This window comes from Paramormyrops kingsleyae, chromosome 14, assembly GCF_048594095.1.
Source record: "Paramormyrops kingsleyae isolate MSU_618 chromosome 14, PKINGS_0.4, whole genome shotgun sequence".
NCBI classification, from domain to species: Eukaryota; Metazoa; Chordata; class Actinopteri; order Osteoglossiformes; family Mormyridae; genus Paramormyrops; species Paramormyrops kingsleyae.
Genome location: NC_132810.1, coordinates 12,881,211 through 12,903,220, shown reverse-complemented (window position 1 = coordinate 12,903,220; position 22,010 = coordinate 12,881,211). Strand labels below are relative to the sequence as shown.

At 41.9% G+C, this 22,010-nt stretch overlaps 2 protein-coding genes across 5 annotated transcripts in view; one reads left to right on the top strand and one right to left on the bottom strand.

Moving 5' to 3' along the window:
- The window catches only part of mipol1 (mirror-image polydactyly 1), a 70,665-nt gene extending 66,684 nt beyond the window's left edge, over window positions 1-3,981 (bottom strand). The window contains exon 1 of one of the 3 annotated variants that reach the window (XM_023840306.2): window positions 3,523-3,981. In XM_023840306.2, coding sequence (XP_023696074.1) covers window positions 3,523-3,614 — 92 coding nt within the window. In that variant the 5' untranslated portion in view covers window positions 3,615-3,981. The remainder of the gene's footprint in view (window positions 1-3,522) is intronic. The other 2 variants (XM_023840304.2, XM_023840303.2) reach the window with 2 other exon arrangements.
- A 1,288-nt stretch (window positions 3,982-5,269) lies between these two features.
- Window positions 5,270-11,633, top strand: psma3 (proteasome 20S subunit alpha 3). 2 transcript variants are annotated; one of them, XM_023840308.2, is made up of 11 exons: window positions 5,270-5,418; window positions 6,164-6,246; window positions 6,519-6,642; window positions 7,294-7,395; window positions 8,568-8,641; window positions 9,224-9,296; window positions 9,839-9,904; window positions 9,985-10,031; window positions 10,929-10,996; window positions 11,281-11,345; window positions 11,437-11,633. In XM_023840308.2, the coding sequence occupies exons 1-11, from the start codon at window positions 5,398-5,400 to the stop codon at window positions 11,479-11,481; spliced, it is 768 nt and encodes a 255-aa protein (XP_023696076.1). In that variant the 5' UTR covers window positions 5,270-5,397; the 3' UTR covers window positions 11,482-11,633. The 2 variants fall into 2 exon arrangements, with proteins under 2 accessions (XP_023696076.1, XP_023696075.1); XM_023840307.2 differs by having other exon boundaries at window positions 9,982-10,031.
- The last annotated feature ends 10,377 nt before the right edge of the window (window positions 11,634-22,010 follow it).

Below are 22,010 nucleotides of genomic sequence, written 5' to 3'. Positions count from 1 at the left end.
TCAAGCAGGGTTATTACAGTTCTGAAAGTAGTATTTCATTTTATTTTATTTTCAATTTTCATTTGCAATCCAGATTAGTTTTAGTTCATTTGTGGTTAGAAATGTGGTTTCATTAGTTTTTATTACATATATCTTTGTTTAGTTTTTATATATTGATGTCAGTTTTATGTACTTTTATTTCTAGGGACGGACTGAAAGTTGTAGAGCTATTTTATGAATCTGATCTTTAGAGAATCCCACATGAATACACAATGCACATGTACTAATGTCCTCAAAATGGGCAAAACATATTGCTGGTGGTATTAATGACACTTAGAGATAAGCAAATCGCTACTTTAGCTAAATGGTATTTTAAAACGGTAACTGACATTTGGAACTTTATGCGTTCGTTTTGGAAGCAATATTTATTGTTTTCCTTTTGTTGTTTTACTATTTTATCATGTTATTTTATTTCAGTGTACAAAAATGTTTTCTTATAGTTTTGGTTTTAGCTTTCATTAACGGTAATAGCCCTGGTTTGCCGTGGGAGCAGCGGTGACGTGACCCTAAACGTTGCCCTAAGCCTGTGTTGGGAGGGGTGCCCTGGTACTACACTGACGGGAGGGGGGCATCATGTGTTTTTCTTTTTTGGACCCAGGAATTGCTCACTTTGTTCCCAGCAAACCATTGAATGTAAAAGCATATACTTTATCTAAAAGCTACAGATACCATAGGTAGCAGGAAGACTGATCCCACATCAGCCATCAGCAAAGTACCAACTCACTAAGTAAACAGAATAAAATTAAACAAATATGGGGGAAAACACACTAGTTAGAAGTTATATAAATTCAGAGTAACTTAAAATGTTTCCTAACTGCTCAAACAATGGTAAAACGACCAGACATTAGGTCAGTTCTGTTTGGTATCTGTGAATTGCACGCTTACAGACGTAATCCCCACGGTATTATGTGATCAAATCTGAAGTTGCCTGGGATTTTCATTTCAATCTGCATTTTCAATCTTCCCCAAGATGGCAAATTAGGTGTTTCCTCTGTGCCTCCTTGTCAGCATCCTTCAATGCACATATACTTTCCATATCTTAGAAAAATCAGTAAACACTTTCATCCTACAGAACTGTGTGGCTTAACTGTCTGTGTTTATTCCATAAATGAATATCCCTGTGCCATAGCCTGCTCTTAGTCGCATTCTTCTGCGTTCCTCAAGCGAGCTCAATAGCTGTAATGTCACAATCCTGCTCCTAAATCCAGGGCGCTATCAACTAGGTGCAAGGTCTGCTCAGGCTGGGAAATAATTCCTCACAACCAGAAATTTCAGAGAAACTGTTTACAAAATTGTAAACAAAGCTGTCGATGGGAAACAGAGTTAGCAAAGTCTAAGTTGGCAGGAGTACAGCAGTGGCACGGGGTGGGGAGCGAGGGGGGGGGGGGGGGTTGGCTGCTCTTTTGATCTTGGGTTATGGTGATCTTTTGCATTTCCATGGCAATTGATCACATGCCCTGTGCCCACAGATGCCTTAATTAATGAAACCCATCTGGCTCTGATTAGACTAATTGCTATTAAGTTATAAATAGGGTCAGCTGTGCGAATTCTGGAGCCTGAGGAGCTGGCATTTGCACAGTGAGGTGGGCGCTTTCCATGGCTTTACAGAGCACTTGTTTTGCTATGTTTCGCAATGAGACTTTTTCTTTTTTTGTGGCTTTTCTTTAATAATCTGCTCTTGCGGCAGTCCTGCATTCTCCAGCATGCCACATACCAAGCTATTATATTAGAAGTACTGGAAAATAGTAGCATGAACCTCAAGTCGTTACCTATGAAGTGTTAGAGAAAAGCCTATTTCTGTATAGTAACTTTCCATCTTGGAATGGCTTATTGTGACCAGGGTCACAGGAGGTCTAGAGACCTTCAGGCACCACAGGAATGCCGGGGTATACCCTGAGGCATACTGCAGTCCATTGCATGGCACGCATGCCCATGTTTACACTGCATGTCGTTGGACTGCTGGAAGAAACGGGTACAATATGGGGACAACGTGCAAATAATGCAAACAATGCATACAATGGAGGTGGCATTCAAACCCCTAACCATGGTGGTGTAAGGAAAGCGTGTTCCCCACTGATCCACCACACCACAATCCTGCATCCATACTAGCTAGCTATTATGCTTAATCTGCAAGGCCCACGGAAGCCTTCACTTTCAACAAGACGCTTCACCCGTTCCCTTTTATTTATTCGCTGAGCAACCAGTATCAGCAGAGACCACACCCACCCTATAACCATCCGTTTACCCTCTTGCCATCAGGAAGACCATACAGAACCATCCAGGCCCGCAGCTCAAGAATGAGCAACAGCTCCTGCCTGAGAGCTGTAGTCCTGCTGAACCAGCAGTTATCAGTCCTGTTTGCTGTACTGTCCATAACAACCAGCCATGTCCTTTTGTGCTGCTGTCTTTCTGTAGTACAGAAAATGATCTGTTGTTAATGCTGACTTATTGCACTATTGCCTCATGGTCATGCCTCTTTCCACTTTATGCCTCATCCAGTCTTTTCTATCCTTGTAAATTCCTCAATGCATACACATTAATTTTTTTGTATATATACTTTTTTATAGTCTTGACTTTTTTCTCTGCATTTTCACTGGAATAACATACCAAATGTTGTTGTGCGCTGTACAATGACAAGGTATTCTTATTCTATTTTTAGAAACACACAGACTTGAGAAAATGACAGGCGTACAGACGCACCTAGAGAGAGCAGACCTGCCAGTCATTATCAAATACCAGAGCAACTCCTGGTGGGGTCATAAATCAGCTGCTTCAACAACCATTTAAACTAAAATGCGACCAGCAACCAAGACACATGGAGCTCCAGTCCCTGCAAGTCCCAGCAGTTGAGAGCATATCAGATTACAATAATGCAGTGGATAAAGTGTGATAGCTCAGTATAGAGGGGTCGCAACAACGCGACAACCATAGCAAGTCCAAAAGTGCAAGCCAAAGTGGACGACAAGCAGAATCCCAGTTCCAACTGTCCTGCAAACCTTTCAGCATAATAATGTATGAATCAAAAGTGCATAACTAGCATATGGCTACGGTGTATATTAAAGTCCTTATTAAGACACTAAAAATAAAAATATTGAAGAGTAAGCAGACATTGGTCTTTCGATGCCACATGTCTAAATTTTAAGAAACAAAACAAATAAAACCAAAGTCACAACGTTCAATGGATGGCGATATTTTTAAAACATACAAATAGTTCATAAAACAACTTCAATCAATTTATACACATAATAATATAGCTTTTTTACAACCTTATGAAAAATATTTAAAACTATTTTAACAGAAAACGTACAACTAATCGCTTTAAGTAGTCGATTACAGAATTATACAATAATAGAAAGATTCTCGAATTAAAATTTTAAACTTCACTACCTATGGCGACACATTTGCTACACAATGTCAAGACAACGCGGTATAAACAATTTACATGGGTATTCGAGGTATCAAAAATAAAGTTCGCCTACCTACCTCTCTAAAAGTTCATTTTGTAGGCTAGACATTTTCTGCTTGGCTCTTTTGAGGGCATTTTGGACGTCATTCACCTTACTTTTGATATCCATTATTTAATCATTTTATGAATTGCACTGCTTTGGGATGTAAACCGCCATTTGATGTTATTCTGAAACAATGCCGCGCGTCTCCGGTCCCCCCAGCAACAGGTACGCGAGACTACTTCCAGGTCATGTGACAACGCGTGCAGCTTTTCGTGTAAATGGACATCGTTAAAAAGATCATTAAAATGGCGATCTTTGTAATTAACATGCAATTATTGATCGGAGCATTCAGTGTAAACTGCGACCCGCCATACACTGAAAGCCAGTATAACGCCTGATTCACTGATCTTTACGCTGTTGCGGTTCTATGCTTTCAAGCCACACAGCCACGTCGTGCCGGACTTCAGGCAAAACGGCTGCGAATAGAAGCAGTACTGTAGTGAATAATAGTTTAATGTTATTATATTTTGAAGTATTGGTCTTGTTAATGTTAGTAAAGTTTATTTTTCTTAATCGGTTTATACGTTTTAAGTTTCACGCAACAGCTCATTAAATTGCGCGAAACATAAATTATCCAGTGGCCAAACTACTTTGTATCAAGCGAGTTTAGCCTTTAAGGAGGTTACTCTTTTTGTTCCATTCCGTTTTTAAAAGTCGACAAAGAACGAATCGCCATACTTTCCAGTCTACGAAGTAAAAATGCTGTACTTCTGGGCCAGATGCCAGCTTAGTAACGCAGTAAATATATCTAAAAAAACAGATGTACTTTTAGAGGAAGCGTCGATTCCGAGCACTTACCAGTAAAATGTAATTACTTTAAGTTATTTTCTTTTTTAAAAAGCCATATATCTCGCAGCTTTATTAAAACTATCTTTCCCATTTGGTTTCCATTTGTTACCCTTAAAAATACCGAGGACTTGAGATTCATATACCGGCAAATCGACGAATATTGCCCGCCAGGGGGCAGCCATAACTGAAACGCGAAGGCTAATTTAATACTCTTAACATGTTTATTATAAGTTTAATAAAACCAATTCCATCACTATTTAGTATCACAATGATGTGGTCGAGCCTTTCAGCTTGATGTTTAAAACAACTTCGGAAGCCGACCAGAATATTTTAGGTGTTCAAAGATGTTCAGCTCAGATTTGCCACCAAAACAGCATTGCACCTGACCCCCAGCCTTCATCTCGAAGTAGGTCAGCCTACGTCCAATTGGGCGGAGGTCCTGAGGCAGACCCAGGCCATGCTGTGGGGATTATATATCCCAGCAGATTTAGGAATACACGAGGATCAATCAGAATGAGCTGTAGGCTGTGGCGATGGGAAGAGATGCATGGTTACACCATGCCACAATGATCCTCACCAGAATGATGGTGATAAATACATTTTCAAAATATGTAATGAATGAAATACAAGTTATCGGTGTGGTGAGATGCAGTCACCTGGGGAAATCAAGAGAAGAATTACGGTTTAAAAATTGTGCTCTGCCTTTAGACTGCAAGTTATATTCGATAGAGTGATACAATCTAATTCTAAAACTTACAAATATAAATTTAAACTTGTTAAACTATAATCAAGAGATATATGTGGATTTGCTAACTACATACAATTTATATTTGACTGAAAAGATCATTTCTATTTAATTTATGTTTAAGTATCTGTCTTATTAAATATTTATGAGCAGAATAAAAAACCTATCCAACATTTCTTGTGATTGGATACTGCAGTACCCAATGAGATTATTCGTTATTTGCTGGTGGCGCACTGGTGAGACTGGCAGACAGAGGAGTGAAGAAGTGAATGGTGTGTAAGGCACAAATAATTAGTTAATAATTTGTGTCTCATCATGAGCTCCATCGGCACCGGGGTAAGTTCAGCACCCTTGATGTAAGAACGATAACGGATTATATCTTATGGCAATGCAAGTGTAGTGTATAAATGGTATGAATTGGTGTATACAGTGACTCGCTGTTTCAGGCTGGCCTTCCTTCCGAGCTCATCCGGCTAGATCGAGGCTATGTTAAACTCAACGTCAATGTTTAATTGTATACACTATAAACCGGCTATAATTAAACTTTCCCGGCGACACCGAGACAGATAGAAGTCTTTTAAATATTAGGGCCAAGTTACCTAAAGAGTTAGTACGTTAGCTACATGGCTGCTGAGTCACTTGCTAGCGCTACATTGAGAAAGTGAAACCAACCGGCAAGCTTACTGTGGCTATAAATATACATTTCGCATATAGAGACTTATTTTTCTAAATGATGTTTTGCAGGTCGAAAGAAGCTTATGTCAACAATATAAATATTTACACCTGGTCTGTCTTACATAATATTTTAGTAATACGTGTCATTACTTCATGTCCATCTGAAAAAATCTGTCCAGAATATCATGCTAAGCCTCTCTACGTTGTTCCCTTTTGTGCAAATGTACTTGTGCGATGAAATGGAAAATATTTATGTTATCATTAGTAATGCATGTCTTATTACATCTGAATGCTGTACGTTTTGTAACTTTGGGGACAGATGGCAAAAATTTCGTGCGTGTAGTACGAAGGCTGTGATGTTCGTTACTGCTGGAGCTTTGCAAGTGATTAGTTGTCTTGCTTCTAGTATGATTTGTCGGCGTCCACCTTTTCCCCTGACGGACGAGTGTTTCAAGTTGAATATGCAATGAAAGCAGTGGAAAACAGCAGGTAATTTGTCTGTTCACACCAGACTTTGACCATTCAACTGTTGCTGTTTTTCTGGACAAATGTAATTAAGGAACTTTTCGAAGATATTGTATGAAAAATGATAGATATCTTTGACAGTATGCAGTGTTCTGTAGCTGATACCTGGATAATGTTACCTGCAAGAGCTGACTTTTAGATACTGGATATGCAGATACTGGTCACCCTGTTCATCTCAATGGTGTTGGTCTGTAGCACATACTGGTGTTTTATTATAAATTGTTTGTGCCTTTCAGCACGGCCATTGGGATCCGGTGCAAAGACGGTGTGGTGTTTGGAGTAGAGAAGCTTGTTCTCTCAAAGCTGTATGAAGAGGGCTCCAACAAACGCATCTTCAACATCGACCGCCATGTTGGAATGGTAAGAATCCCAAATCTCCAGCATCCAGAGGGCCAGATCTGCTGCCTTTTTAAATATTTTGTTGAGAGGACTGAGGTGTTTCCATCAGTTTTCCTCCATGTTAACATCCACATGAATACCATGGTGAAATTTAAGGGCAAGACAGAATATTTTCTATTCTAAAGGTATACTTTCCCCACACGCTTGGGTGATAGTATGTATCTGATTCATTGGTAGCACTGTAGTGTCACATCTCCAGTGTTGTGTGGATGTTGCATCTCTTGGTGTTTGTGTGGTGTTCTTCTAGGTATATCAATTTGTTCTTGTTTCCAAAAACATGCATTAAAGGAAATTGGCCTATCTCAGTTCCCCATACTGGGCTTCCTGGGACGTGCTTCAGGCTCACCATGACGGTGTACTGGATAAGGGGATGGAAAAGTTGCCTGTCTTTCATTGGTTGTTGGTTTAATATTTAATAGCAGTCATTTTCAGATATTTTGCACTTATGTCACAATAACTGTGCTACTGATGGCTTTCTGAAGCCACCAGAATGATGGTAAATCCCTGTCACAGTGCCAGGTCTGTGACTTTTATCATATGAAGGTGTTGTACCTGCAGCCGTGCGCGTACCTCAGCACTAAAGCAGGCACACTGACTGCTCCTCTCCCACAGGCTGTCGCTGGGCTCCTGGCTGATGCTCGCTCTTTGGCTGAAGTGGCCAGGGAAGAAGCCGCCAACTTCCGGTCCAATTATGGCTATGACATCCCCCTCAAGGTAAGGGCCATCTCTCTGTTTACAATCCGTCCGCTAAGCGCTAAAGAAACTGGTGTGCACACTATTAACTAAGTTTAAATTCCTCCACTGGTCTCCTGTACTAGTTGTAACGGAGATGACTTGGGTTATTTTATTTATTTTATTTAACCTTTATTTATGAATAGGGCTGGGCCATATGACAATGTCATTGGTTATCGACGATATAAGATAAGTAACCCGGTGTTGGTCTGACGGTGACTAACATTGTTGGGGATGTAGCTTTAGAGCCGGTTAATACTTGACTCCTCTTTTGTCACAGGACTGTGTTTATATACAATACTATTAAAGTTTTTTTTTCTTTATACGAATGAGTGGCTGAAAGATATTCAAAAGTCAATATTTTCAGGGGCAAGAGAAGAAATATTTTGAACACTATTGTGTGCCTCTGTGTAGTGTCTTCAAAATTTGGCAGTTTAAGGTTTTTCTGCTACTGCAAAGAAAGTAGCGTCATATGTCAATTGAACAAAGTACAACAAATTACTTACTTGAATGCCTCTCGACAGACAATTACAATTGCAAACCACTGCTTCAGATGGTTGTCGATGGTTTGTGACACGTTTTTTAATGATAATTATTATTGGGATTGTCAATCCATCTTTTTCTGCAGAGAATTAAAAAATAATGATGATCAAAGCCTCTAATAAGAATCCCCCCCCCACCACCACCAGCAGGCAATGTAGAACGCTGCCTGTTTTGTGGATTATCCATATCTTATTCTATTCTTTTTTTTTCACATTAAAAGATGTCTTGTGTGTGTGTGTGTGTGTGTGTTTAATTATTTTTATTACCGGCCCTCCATGGTACAGGTTCCCCACCCCTGCCTTAACCAAAGGGCCTGAGATCCCGCCTGTGTCTGTTCTTTATTATTTAAATAAATTATTCTGACTCCCATGATTACGTATCTGCTCCAAGATGAGCTGCATGGACACTGCAGAATGGAGGCCTGGATGGGTTTCTTACAGCCATTTGTCCTGCCTTTGGGATGGTGCTTTAGGGAAATACCTCAGGAATAACCTGACATTGGCCGCTGGCCCATTCGAGATAATGCCTACCCATGTCCGTCAGGTCGGTGTATAAAGCTAACTGTCAACTGTCTCAATTTATGTTGAGCTATTTTTCTGGTTTCCCACCAGCATCTTTCAGACAGAGTGGCCATGTACGTCCACGCCTACACGTTATACAGCGCTGTGCGGCCCTTTGGCTGCAGGTAAGGTCCACTGCTCCCATGTTGCTTGCATAGCCGCCTCCTGTCCAAGTTCACCCCCTCTACCTCATTATAAAAAAAAAAAAGAAATCTTAATGCCAGTTAAGTTACAAGGGACATGCCTGGAAAATGGAGATGTGTTGAGATGAAGTTATGCTGATCTACTCATAAACAAGCAAGTGTATTAGCCCCTGTTACTGTTTGTTTGCATCAGAAGGATTTTACTTGTAAAAGAATAACAAATTGTGGGGTTTTTTATTCAGATGTTTTGATAAAGGTCATTGCTTGTGCCATCCTAGGCCTTGGAAATTATATATGATTCATTACCTGAACAAGATAATGGTGTTTCCTTATCGATTAGTGGGGGGAGGGGTGCCAAGGCTTTGTAATGTCAGGTAAGATCCTTCTCTTTAGCTGCTAAATGAGTTCTAAAAGGAAAGATTCAGGTAAGAAATCAATATTGCCTTGCAAAATAAATGTAGGGGATTCTTGATTTTTCATTGGTTATTGTCAGTTGTCCAGGTGGTAGGAGATGAGCCATGCTCTTGCCGTTCATCGTCCTCCCTCCTTGTGTGTTCTCCTCAGTTTCATCTTAGGATCCTACGATAAAGATGACGGGGCACAGCTGCACATGGTTGATCCCTCAGGTGTCTCCTACGTGAGTTGGTGTTTGTTGGTTTGTTGTGGTCACTGCTGTCCTTGGCTGATGTGCTGTTTTTCTGGGCTGCTTTAGAGGACCCAGCTTCTGCTGACCTCGGGGTCTGATTGTTTGATTTTATTCAGTTTTTAATAATGATTGAATGGCCTAGATCCAGGGTGTCCAATCTTTTTTACAGTGAGTTACTTTTCTGAAGAAAATACTCTGGCAAGCTATTAAATCGTAATGGTCACAACATCCCCCTTGGTATATTTTGACATAGGAGGGTCCCCACTCAGAATGTTTTGCCGACTAGGCTGGGTGGGGGATTCTCATTGGTAGATTTTGCCAATTGCAATCAAATGAAATATGAAAGACCACGTAAATATCTTGTGATTGACCTGAAAACTTAACGGGTTGGGTGCTCCTGTTCCAGATCTTTCTCAGTTACCTAATGAATTTTCTTTCTGAAAAGCTTTTAGTTTGCTTGTCTGTACCTTCATATCCTTTAAAGCTCCAATGAGTACTTCTAACCCATTATGAAATTGATTAATTTTTTTTAGGGTTATTGGGGATGCGCTATTGGAAAGGCCAAGCAAGCGGCAAAGACGGAGATTGAAAAGCTTCAGGTTGGTGTTCCGCTCTTTTCCTAATTGCCACCCGCAGCATTTACCCAGAATGCCTTGTGCTAATTAATCTTTCTCAGCAGATGAAAGAGATGACATGCCGGGAACTGGTTAAAGAGGTCGCAAAAATGTAAGTCTTCCATTCTTCTGTGATTTGGACAATATACAAAATATTATCTGCCAAGACCCATTCAAAGGAAAGTCACTGTGATGAATATTGAACCTAATTCTAAATTTGGGTGGAGCTTAAAATCGAATGAAATAGTGTGTTAAACACCACCATAACTCATACTGAACATATGCATTATGTTATACCTGTGTTCTGTGGTTTAGAGACATTTGGTGCATGAAAATGTAGGACTTAAATAGCTAAGTATGCAGTTTATTGGTGGCAGCAAGTGGCTCACTGGGCTAAGCCTCCGTGCCTGTGATTAGAAGTTTGCTGGTTTGAGCCCGGCCTTGGCAGAATAGCCACGTATGTGGGCCGTGGTGCAAGGCCCTTAACCCTCAACCCTATTTTGCCAAACTTGCCGTCATTTACAGTGCTGTGAAAAAGTATTTTCTTATTGATTTCTTATTTTTCTGCATATTTGTTACACATGTTTCAGATCATCAGACAAATTTTAGTATTAGGCAAAGATAACAAAAGTAAATACAAAATGCAGTTTTTAAATGATGATGTCATTTATTAAGGGGAAAAAGCTATCCAAACCTACCTGGCTCAATGTGAAAAAGTAACTGCCCCTATTGCTATCTAATAACTGGTTGTGTCACCCTTAGCTGCAAGAACTGCAATCAAGCATTTGCCATAACCGGCAATGAGTCTTGCACGTATTTTTTTTCACAGCACTGTACATATGTGTCTGTATGTAATGGAGAGTAAGAGGGGGTAGGCGAACAGAGAATTTCCCCATGGGGATTAATAAAGTGGTGGTGGTGGTGGTTGTTGTTGTGTTATGACATGCTTTAAATAGTGGCGACCTGATGCTTTAAGTATTTGACCCCCCTTTTCATCCTTTTTGTCAAGAATCTACATTGTACACGATGAGGTGAAAGACAAAGCATTCGAGCTGGAGCTCAGCTGGGTTGGAGAAGGTAAGAATATCTCATGCCAACTTGGTAGCACTAACTGGGTGGAGAAGAGTGGCTTTCAAGACCTGTGCTGGGTGGGATTATTATGCATTGACAGTCACTGGGTGGTTGTGTCATTAGTTATTTTGTTGGATCCATTTGTCTTGAACTCGATGGTGATTGACCGCAGACAGTAATCCTCTCATTTCTCACCAGCAGCAGTTTCATCTGTAACGTTAATAATAAGGTGTGACATGTAGGTGATACATGAGTCGGTTTGTGTAAAACTTCCCCTGCTCTCTCGTTAGTAACAAACGGCAGGCACGAGCTGGTACCTAAAGACGTTCGAGAAGAGGCTGAGAAGTACGCCAGCGTAAGTGCAGGCCGCAGCCCCCCCCCCCGACCCCCGCGTCAGCCGGCTCCCCCCTCTGCTGGTGTCTCACGCCATCTCTCAATTCCCACAGGAGTCTCTGGATGAAGAGGATGACTCTGACGAAGACAACATGTGAAGCGCTCTGTGTGACGACATCCCTGCAGACCTAAACACACGGACATGCTAATGTACATCAGAACCATTTTGTATCTTTTCTAGTTTGTTTTGCTCAGTGGATTTTCTTTTTTCTTTCCCTGTTACCTCAAATAAAGTGATTGGGGAACAAAATTTTACATTGTATGGTTATATTTCTCACTTTGTATATTTTTTTTCTTGGATTTCCAATAATTATTATTTTCCACCCTTAAAGTAAAATATTGGCCAACAGCAGGAGTCTTATGAGGACAGCTGGAACATCGATAACCCACAACATTCATGGCACAGGCGGTCTTATATATTTTTTCAGAGGGGAATTCCACTCAGAAATGATGTTAACTTTAATACTCATATATAGAAAATTGTATTTCATGGACAGGGTACTGGCTCCTGTGTTTCCCCAAAGCAATTTTGCCTCCCGATTCTAAAGGAGATTTGATTTTTACTGGAGTCTGTCAATCGACACACCGGTTCCCCTGTGCCAATCTATATGGAGGTTCCTCCGGCTGTGTTCTGCTTTCTAGTGAATCGTGGGAGCTGAGATGAAATCGTGATCCAAATAATATACTTAATATTATATATAGTAGTATTTTTGGGCTGTGCTTCCTCCATTTCTAGGAGATAAAATGCAAAGACACATCCTTTTATGAACCTTCTACTGTGGTTGATGTGAAATAAGTTACAGTTACAGGAAGTACCATGCAGGTCCGTGGGAATTCCAGTGCAGGGGTCCTTCAACTCGTTCATTACATACATGATGCAAACAGACATGGACAAGTATAGGCAATATGTACATATGTACAGTACACAGGTACATGTGCAATATGTAAGCATAGTACCAAAATGTGTATCTAGAAAATACATTTTTAAATTTTAATAAATTTCTGGGGTTACTGCACATCGGGCAGTGGGCTTAGGGGTGTTACCCCCAAACCTAAATGTCCCCAACAACCAGTCTTATTACTGGGGGATGAATATTTCGGCAAAGCTGTTCCTGATGTGTGCCTGTATGATGATTGCTGTGCTTTTTGTCTACCAGTTGAGGCGATTTGAGATGTATAAGCCCATGAACTTGTACGGGTCAGTGTTGTCCATCTCAGTGCCTTTGCATTCCTAATGAAGACCAGGATCGGTTCCTTCCTTCTACAAATGAACAGGACAAAGTCATTTTCATATCCACGGTTACTGACCATGAAGAGTCTTCCTTATCCCGTCATTGGCTGCTGTGATAATCGAGCTCAGCTCATTGGCTCATTGGGTCATGAGCAGTTGTGTGTGTATAATGAGAGTAGTTTAGGGCTCAGGCAGCTGCCCTAAGGAGTAGCTGAGTAGGAGCTCTATTCTGCATTCTCACGACATGCGGTCCACTGCTGACAACATCCAACATTCAGTTACAAGCGGGAATGAGCAGACCGACTTGGTGGGCTTGATTGTAATCTAGGAAGAGCATGTGTGCTTATGGGCTCTGTTAGTCCAGGGGCTCGAGAGCAGAGCGAAGAGCAACGGCCACTGCATCACTGAAGGATGTGACCTGGAATGAAGCTAAAGTTAGCAAGAACTTCATAGCTACTGCTTAGAGTTAATAAGACTGGATATCATGGCTTTTCGCCCTGGGATTGTAGTGGAGCCAGTTCCTGGCTGACCGAGATATTGAAGAGGTCCATATATACAGCTGCCAGCTATATAGCAGGTGCTCAGGACCCTCAGTGATCTGCCATTGGGTGCCTCTCCTGAGGGGTGTTAACCTGCTGCAGGGGAATCTGGTGGGGGTGCCATTGTTTGAGTGGTCAATGGTGTTTAGTTCATCTGGAAGACTGGTGTGTGTATGCGTTTCCTTCATGGTTTGTGACTCCCTGGACACCCAGCCACATGACTTAGGTGTGATCATTCAGGTCCTGGGCTTGTATTATTATTTTATTGAATGCATTCATTTAGCCTCTACACTGAATGTCGCAACCTTTTACTGCGTAAATGGTATGGAAGATTAATAGATGCTGTGCTGAAATTGAAATTTCTCGCCTTAAAATATGGAAAGAGGTCTAACTGACTTCGAAGAGATCACCGTTTTGGTATTTTTAATGTACTGAAGACTATAAGGAAATAGATTGCAGTAATCACTGAGATGTTTTGTTCATGCTTATTTTTTGTAATATAGATATAATTGTAAAATGATATCTTCTAAACATGATTATGTGACTTCAAATGTTAATCACACTTGTGGTGTCAGAAATATACCTACATTTTTTTTTCAGAAAAACGGGAATTATTCCATGAGGCGTCTAGTTCCTGTAGGTGGCGCTAAAACACCAAATATTGAACATTTGCAGAACACACTCTATAATCCTCCAATGGCAGATTTTTTTTCATTATTAAAATGGAATTTTCAAAATCAACAATTGTGTTACATATATATTTAATTATTTATTTCAATGATATTTCAAACTATATTAACAATTATTTAGTATTCTTTGATTTGAGTTCTCCTATCTTTTATTTTATTTTATCACTAAGCTCCTATAAGAATAAGGTTGTGTACAGAAATCACCATGTCCCTGCATGTGAGTGGAAGACGGATTGATAGAGTTAGACAATGTTAGAGATGTGAGTCATGTGATATTCTGTGTCTCTGTGGGTCAGGACTACAAGCCTGTTAGTCTCTGGCTCAAATCCAGCCAGATTTCATTGTTGGGCCCAAAGCCCCATAGCAAGACCCTTAACCCCAGTTGCCCCAGGGGCCGAGTCACCGTGCTTTCTCAATGCCAAGTCTCTTTGGATAAGTAGCTGTTAAATGTAATGTGAACTATAAGCTGCCCTCACGACCATATAAGTGAGTAATACAACAACACAATTGAATTATTATAACAAAGAATAGAATTTTTAAATCAGCACCACCCACATTTCTCAGATTAATTAGTGCATTTTAATTTCATGACCTGTTTCAGAAAGATTAACTCCTGCTCGCATCCTCTTTTCTCTCTAAAAGGCTTTGAGCAATCCGCTCTGCATATGCGCATTCTTCTTTTTGTTAGAAAGAATCCTGGCTGTGTCATACGCTAATTGTGGGGCGCGGGCAGGAGTCCGTAGCGACGGAACACATCAGCTTTATTCTTCCGCTGAGACGTCAGTTAGTGCTCCTCAGCTGCCTCTGACACATGGCTTTCAGGTTCCTGTTGCGTGCTGCCAGCTCCAGCAGTGACTGACACATTGCTCTTCCTATCAGGCCATAGCCCGCCCACACAACACCTGTTGATTGGATGAAGAGGCCTGAGTAAAAAGGAAAAGAACTGGGGGGAGGGGGTACACAGGCTGCCCTCAACTCCTAGTAGATTCCCAGCCACTTGCAGCAAAGAGGCCAAAAATAAGTGCAAAAGCCAGGGAACGTTAACAAAACAAGCCGTTTCTTCTGTTGTCATGAAGGCAGAGTCAGGATAACCCTGAGAAATCTAAGAGCAATAAGAAAATCTGTCACGACTAAATTTGGACCTAGGAGGCCCTGTAGGTGCACACTGGCAAAAGCACAGCATGTCCCATGGAGGACCGAAGGAAACAAACACACCTCTCGTTCCATTGGGTGGCTGGGTCTGCGGGTGGATCTGAGCGAACTGGGTGAAGCTGGAGCTACTGGTGGGTGGGCTTGGTTATCGTATGATTGTGAGTCCCCCCCCACCACGTCCCTGCACAGGTACATACTGCGAAGGCGGCGTAATGATAGGATGCAGGGAATTTCGGAAGATGTCCTACACCAAAGATAAGGAGCACACTAACTGCTCTGCTGCTGCTCCGCAGAATGGTTTTTTTTAAAAAATGTTTTTCTGCTATCATTGCCAGTCTCCGTCGACATGGAGACACAAGGGCTAATGCGCTGCTGCATATACATTAACATACATATCATAATGGCCTAGTCCAAGAATGAGGATGATGTCAGCTTCTGCTGTAAAACACACAAGCGTCCTGCTTCCCAGTCTTACGCTGCAAGGGCTTGAACCTTGTGCTGCACATGCAACAGTGCCAACCACCAGCGTAGTCAGAAACGAAACGCCTGCACTTCACATCATCACCATCATCATCATCATCATCATCATCGCTGTCGTCATCACCAGACACCCTAATGGGGAGGGGGGTCGTCCCTGGGGTCACAGAGTACAGGACACACCTGTGGAACACACTGCAGGGTGCCCACTGCCCATACCCACACTGCAGGGTGCCCACTGCCCATACCCACACTGCAGGGTGCCCACTGCCCATACCCACACTGCAGGGTGCCCACTGCCCATACCCACACTGCAGGGTGCCCACTGCCCATACCCACACTGCAGGGTGCCCACTGCCCATACCCACACTGCAGGGTGCCCACTGCCCATACCCACACTGCAGGGTGCCCACTGCCCATACCCACACTGCAGGGTGCCCACTGCCCATACCCACACTGCAGGGTGCCCATACCCACACTGGAGGGGCAAACCCACCACCACAGATGCAGGAGAACCTTTGGCCAGCTCGTGGTTTCTAGTCGGGGGTGGACACACGATTAGTCAAAGGAATCTGGGGTGGGGGCTAAACAAATATACCAAGAATTCCGTAACAGGGTACATATTTAGATTTGAACAGGTAGACATCCTCTGCCAGCCCGAGAAAAACTGTAAAAACTATTCTGTCTGTTTATATACAAACATACACTGTGTTCACATCGTCTCAATGTTGATAACAATATCAAGAATGATTAATCCTGAGTATTAAGAAACACGAGGAAAAAACCCACATGCAACATCCTACTGCATGCAATCTTATGCTAAAAGAACACAGTGAGCTTCAAAAAGAAAATATTTACTGTCATCTGATTTTCCAGTCCCCACTGTACTCTGCCTGCTCAGGAATCAGGAGAGCAAGCCTCCATCCAGCTACTGCGGGTAATTAAACACTCCGCTTGCGAATACACTTCATAGCTCAAAACTGCTCAATAAAAATATACCACAAGCATCTCCCTGTGGCTGAGCATGGAGCTCCTAGAGTCGTAATGGGAGTCTGGCCTTAACTTTGAATAGAATGTGAACAGCACATTTTCCATTTTCTGTCATGTGACTGGATGACCTCAGGGGAAACAGACAAGCTGAAACCTTAAAAAGGGGAAGGATTTTGAAAATGTTACTATAAAGGCAACTGTGTCAAAAAACTAACAGAGCTGCTGATGAGACAACAAATCATTGATCGGATTTGAAACATGGCTCCTGTGATCAGATAGTTTATGAAATATGTTTCTCCTTAAATCAAATGACACAGAACGGGCACTATGGGGCTCAGCGGGTTGCGGCTCCGTGCCCCCACACCTGGACGGCCGGCAGAGTCACCAAATCACTTTTGGGCCTTGAACCCAATTATTAAAGACCCCGGCTGAGCCTGCTCTCTGATTGCCTCTTCAGACAAAACAAATGTAAAACAAGGAAAGTCTATTGGAATAATATAGCCCAGTCATGGCTGCCATGGGCTTCCCAGTGACACACCTGTCACTGGAAGGCGAGTCCCAGGGCAGGGCTCACGCTAGCCGGCGGTGCGGGGAGGCAGCCCACCTTCTGTCAGATGGCTTATACCGTCGGGTCTGCCGCTGTCAGCTGTGGGGGGGGGGGAGGGGTGCACGAGGCCCAGAGAGCGAGGAGGAGAAGGAGCGGCTGGGGGGCAGCGTAAGAGAACCAGGGTGGGATTAACTGGCCACTGCTGACTGGTTCAGGGAACAAAAACTAGCAAACAGAAATGAAATGGAGAAGATTAAAAATCATTCTGACTTACTGGCAAAGATGAAGACCAACATCAAAACTTTTCACATGTTAATTTAATCATTAAAAAAATATTAATATTCCTCTGCATTAAACAATCAATTTTACAGTTTCTGGCAAACTAAAAATACAGTTCAGATGTGATGTATGCTGTGTGTCCAGTGTAGCACCATGAAGGAAGCATGTCCTCTTCAAGTGCCTGACAATAATGATGATGAGGAGGAGGAGGACGTTCTACAAACGCTGAGGCAACAGCATGGCCGTGCTGCTAGAGACATATCACCCCGACCTGGACCGGGTGCAGGCAAGCGACAGGTGTGACCACCAGCATGGTTTCTGGGTGACAGGTGTGTGTGTGTGTGTGTGTGGGGGGGGGGGGGTAAATGTCTGAAATAACAGCAGACTCTTTAAAAAGTCTGTCAAATTTAAAAGGAGGGGCTTCTGTGTCTTTCCACAGATCATGTGAACCCCGCAAGCCGTCCGATTGTAACAATACCAGGGAGGCATATAAAAGCTTCAGAAGAAAACAATCAGATGCAGTAATGAGGAAAGATTAAATTTACAGGCTGATCACACAAAAATGGAGTGCAGTGCAAGACGTAACATTACATACAGTCCTACTGCCATCGATGTCCCGTCTATTACAATCATGACTCCAACAACCAGGATTGTTCGATAACCTATTCCTGTGGTCATCATCTTAAATCAGACAAAACATCAAATTAAACCACATTTCTGGGAAACATCCACAAGCTTTTCCTGCAGCGTGCCTAATTATATACGTATTCTTTTTAATGTACCCCATGTACTTTAAAGCAGGAGGCAGATATATTTACATGGTTTGTTTCCCCCACAAACTGCGTACAAATTACCAGCACTGAGCATGATGTACCAGATCTCCAGGGGAGCCCACCGCACGACAGACGTGACAAGCTGCCAGGGACACACTCTGTCCCGCACACACAGCCACACGGCCCACAGACCCCTGCTGCCTGCTGCCCTCTCTCTGCCATCATGCGGCTCCGGAGATCTCATACTGTAGCTATCTGAAGATGTGGCCAGCCACATCCCAGCCAACTAGACAGAGACTAACCTTATACCATCATGGAGACAATCGCCAGAATTAAATCTGGTGCTCCGCTGCCTTGATGGGGCTGTGTCAGTAGCTATACCACCTGTGGTTCATGCCAGGTAATCCACCTGAAACTAAGCAGGCTTGGGGCCTGACCAGTACTTAGATGGGAGACCACTAGGAAAGCTGGGTTGCTGCTGAAAGAGGTGTTGGGTGTGGCCAACAGATGAACCCATTCTGAGGTTCGTGTGGGTCCCAGTGCAGTGAAGGGGACGCTGTGCTGTAACAATGGTGCCGTCCTTTGGATGAGACATAAAACTGAGGTCCTGACTCTTTGAAGTCATATAAGATCCCGGGGCATCTTCTGAAAGAGTAGGGGTGGTACCTCTGCCTAAAATTGCCCACTGTGGCCCTATCAAATCTGGCCTCCTAATCATCCCCTGTATCTAACTGGTGAATTCTCTGCTGCCCCTTCACCACCTTAACTACTGTGTGGTGAGCGTACTGGTGCAGAATGCCATCACTTCATCCAGGCGGGTGCTACACAGTGGTGCTGGCTGAAGTGGCTCCCCATTTGGTTAAATGAAGTGCTATATAAATGTAACATTCATTATGACATGAGTTCAGTGCAAACCATCACCCAGGGCTGTAGCCCCGCCCCCTGCATGTCATGTAACCTCTTGGGTCCCCAGTAAAATGAGATTGATATGAACTGTATGTTAACGATACCTGTTCTCCACGCACAACAGGCAGGACCTCACCCAGCTCCCTCTGGCCACACCCAGAAATTCAGCAACATTCAGATCATACCTTTCAATCACAGACAGTATTTAAATGGCAGTTTCATTGCTATATTAAAAACATTCCTGTCTTAAATTACAAACAGTCACAATCTCATGTGTTAAGTGCATGATAAACATCATTCACTATCATTCATAAAACCAGAAAAGAATATTCCTGTTGTGGAAAGAGGGACATCGCATTTTAGCTTTTAACACTAGGATCTTCTTGAAGAACAAATACTTTTAAAACAGGCGGCGTGAGGAAATGATGAGAATGAAAGGCTTTCAGTTTTATAGCTTCTATAGTAAAGTTTATGTCAATACAACTTCCCTTTACAAAATGATGCAAAAGAAAAACAAAACACGCCATGAATAATCTTAAAGTAGAAGAGGCTACTTGTAGGCTTCAGTCACAATAGCTGTACTTTCAACTACAGAAAGAAACACAATGGACTGATTCTCCAAAATGTGTCATTTCCTTCCTTCCATCCATCCATCCGATAAGCCTGGAGACAAGATCTTCGTTCAGGGTACCTACTGAGCCACCTTATTATTAATTAAACAAACAAACGTGTGTTCCCCTGGACTCTTAAAGGCAGATTTTAATTAGTAATTAAAACAATTTCCCAAGTTCATTAGCATCAAATGGGGCCCTCGTTCGCTTAAAAATGCACAGCAGGTAGCGCTGCCTCACATGCAACCGAAACTGCTCACTGAGCAGCAGCACATGCACCGTTACGACAAGGAATGGGCCCTGCCCTCCATTCAGCGCTCATCTCATCAGAATCCTTCCCTCCAAAATGAAAGCTAAGGATCGGCCCGCAGCTATTTCAAACGTTCAACTCCTACTTACAAACCTTAGCCTGAAAGGTTAACACAACTGACACTTGACAGAATTCACCGGCATGTATCACTTATAAACATAACACTCCATTGTAATGTTATGTGGAGTCTATTAAATGTATCATAGAACAAAAGGTACAATTGCAATGACTGCAGCCACTTTTGATTATTTAAAATGTTAAACTCTAAACTACACTCACAATTTTGACTGCTCACCACTTTTTATTCAGGCCTACATTTACAACTCAACAACTATAAATGTCTTGCAAGATCCCTTTTAAAGGGTACACGTCCCCATAGCGCAGTTTTAATCAGGCACTGTACAGGTCCACCCCACCTCCAGGCCCACCGGCGCTCAGTTACATCCATGGGTTTAGGGTGATGTTTTCATTGGGGAGACAAGACAAGCAGAGCAGTCAATTACAAGGTCAGGCTGAATGATCAATACAAGACGCCTGCCTACAAAATGCATCTGACATAACAATCAGGGATCCACGAAAACTAACTGAATATCCCATTATAAGAATAACTAAGAAGTAAGATTCACAATCACAACAGCTTGGTAAGACCAATCTTATCCTACAATTGGTTAGAGATCACTGACTCAGGTTCAAGCCTGTGCGGGAGGGTGTGGCTTAGTGTGTCAGCTTTTGGGTCAGCAGAGCGATTTTGCTATTGGGCCCTTGAGCAGGGCCCTTAACCCAGAGCTCCAGAGACTGGCTGACCCTGCGTTCTCAAAAAACGTTTGGGTCATTCCATTTTAATTCAACAAATGGCCTTTGTATCACCATTTCCGATTTTGATTAAATTTGGCATGTGAATTACACATACCTTTCAGAGTTCAGAAATTAAATTATTCGTTTATTTGCAAAAAATATATACCTTTGAGATATAGTGCTTTTTCTATATATTGGGTAGCATAAAATGATAGAGTGCTTTCCTGTGAGTTGTAACTTGCTTAATAATTACAGCTAAGGATGTATCAGTACATAAAATTCATGGATTCGGCAAAAACTTAGCTTTTGGGTTCATGGTTTGGTGCAATTTTGATACAGCAGGGAAAACAATTTGTTTCAAAACTATTATGAAGTACGTCATAATTAAAATGAGCTAAATCCTGTCTAAATTCTATATTCCCTTCTACCGAGTACAGTCACATATGTATAGTGATAAATACCCCAATGACCTTAGTTATACACCAAATAACCATTTTCATTGGGTCACAGAGCATGTGGTTAAAAAAAATCATTGTTTTTTTCCCTAATGTCGGACTTTTTTTTTTTTTTTTTTACTTTTTACAGTGCACGAAGGTATTGCGCTACTGTTAATGTTCTATTTACTATTACTGCACTATTTCTTTGTGCAATAAATTTGGTTCAAAATTTGGGTTGTGACTTAATGACTTATGCTGACCGATAAATCGCATTGTCATTGCGATATGAACATGTGCAATAAACACATTGCAAAGTCTGCTGGAAATGTGATGAATAACAAAAATATTTTCATTTACACAAGCCATGCACCCACACTCAGCATACAAACATCTCGCCTATCAGATGGAGCCGTCATGCAACATCTCTTCCATTGCGCAAATTCCTTCCTCCTGTGACGTGACGACTGTTAGGCTAATGACGCAATCGTGATTATGCAATCATAAGTTTCAAGTTACCCCGCAAATTTAAAGTTTACCCTTACCTCGGCAGCAAGCATTTACAGCAATAAAACATGCTCACAAATGCAGAGTTTTACTAATTATAATAAAAAATTGTTTACATTTAGCTTGATTATTAATGTATATTTAGCTTGACAATGATGTTTTATCGAGCATAACTATATATTATGCTTGATAACTGTTTCACTGATGTACAAAATTTGTGTATAAATGTTTTTTAAAAAGGTGAGTTATTAGTTATAAAAAATAATTTACATGTAGCTTGATAGTATAACCGACATGTTTTTTTAGATTAATATACTTTCAGTTCAGCATAGCAGTGCACATATTAAACCAAAAATACATGGCCTAATATGCACAGTTTAATGTTTA

Bases quoted from the DNA above. Each gene is read 5' to 3' on its own strand.
- psma3 (XM_023840307.2), top strand. From the start codon at position 5,398: ATGAGCTCCATCGGCACCGGG. The intron at 7,396-8,567 runs GTAAGGGCCATC...GTTTCCCACCAG, and splicing joins GCTATGACATCCCCCTCAAG to CATCTTTCAGACAGAGTGGC. The intron at 10,997-11,280 runs GTAAGAATATCT...CTCTCTCGTTAG, and splicing joins GCTCAGCTGGGTTGGAGAAG to TAACAAACGGCAGGCACGAG.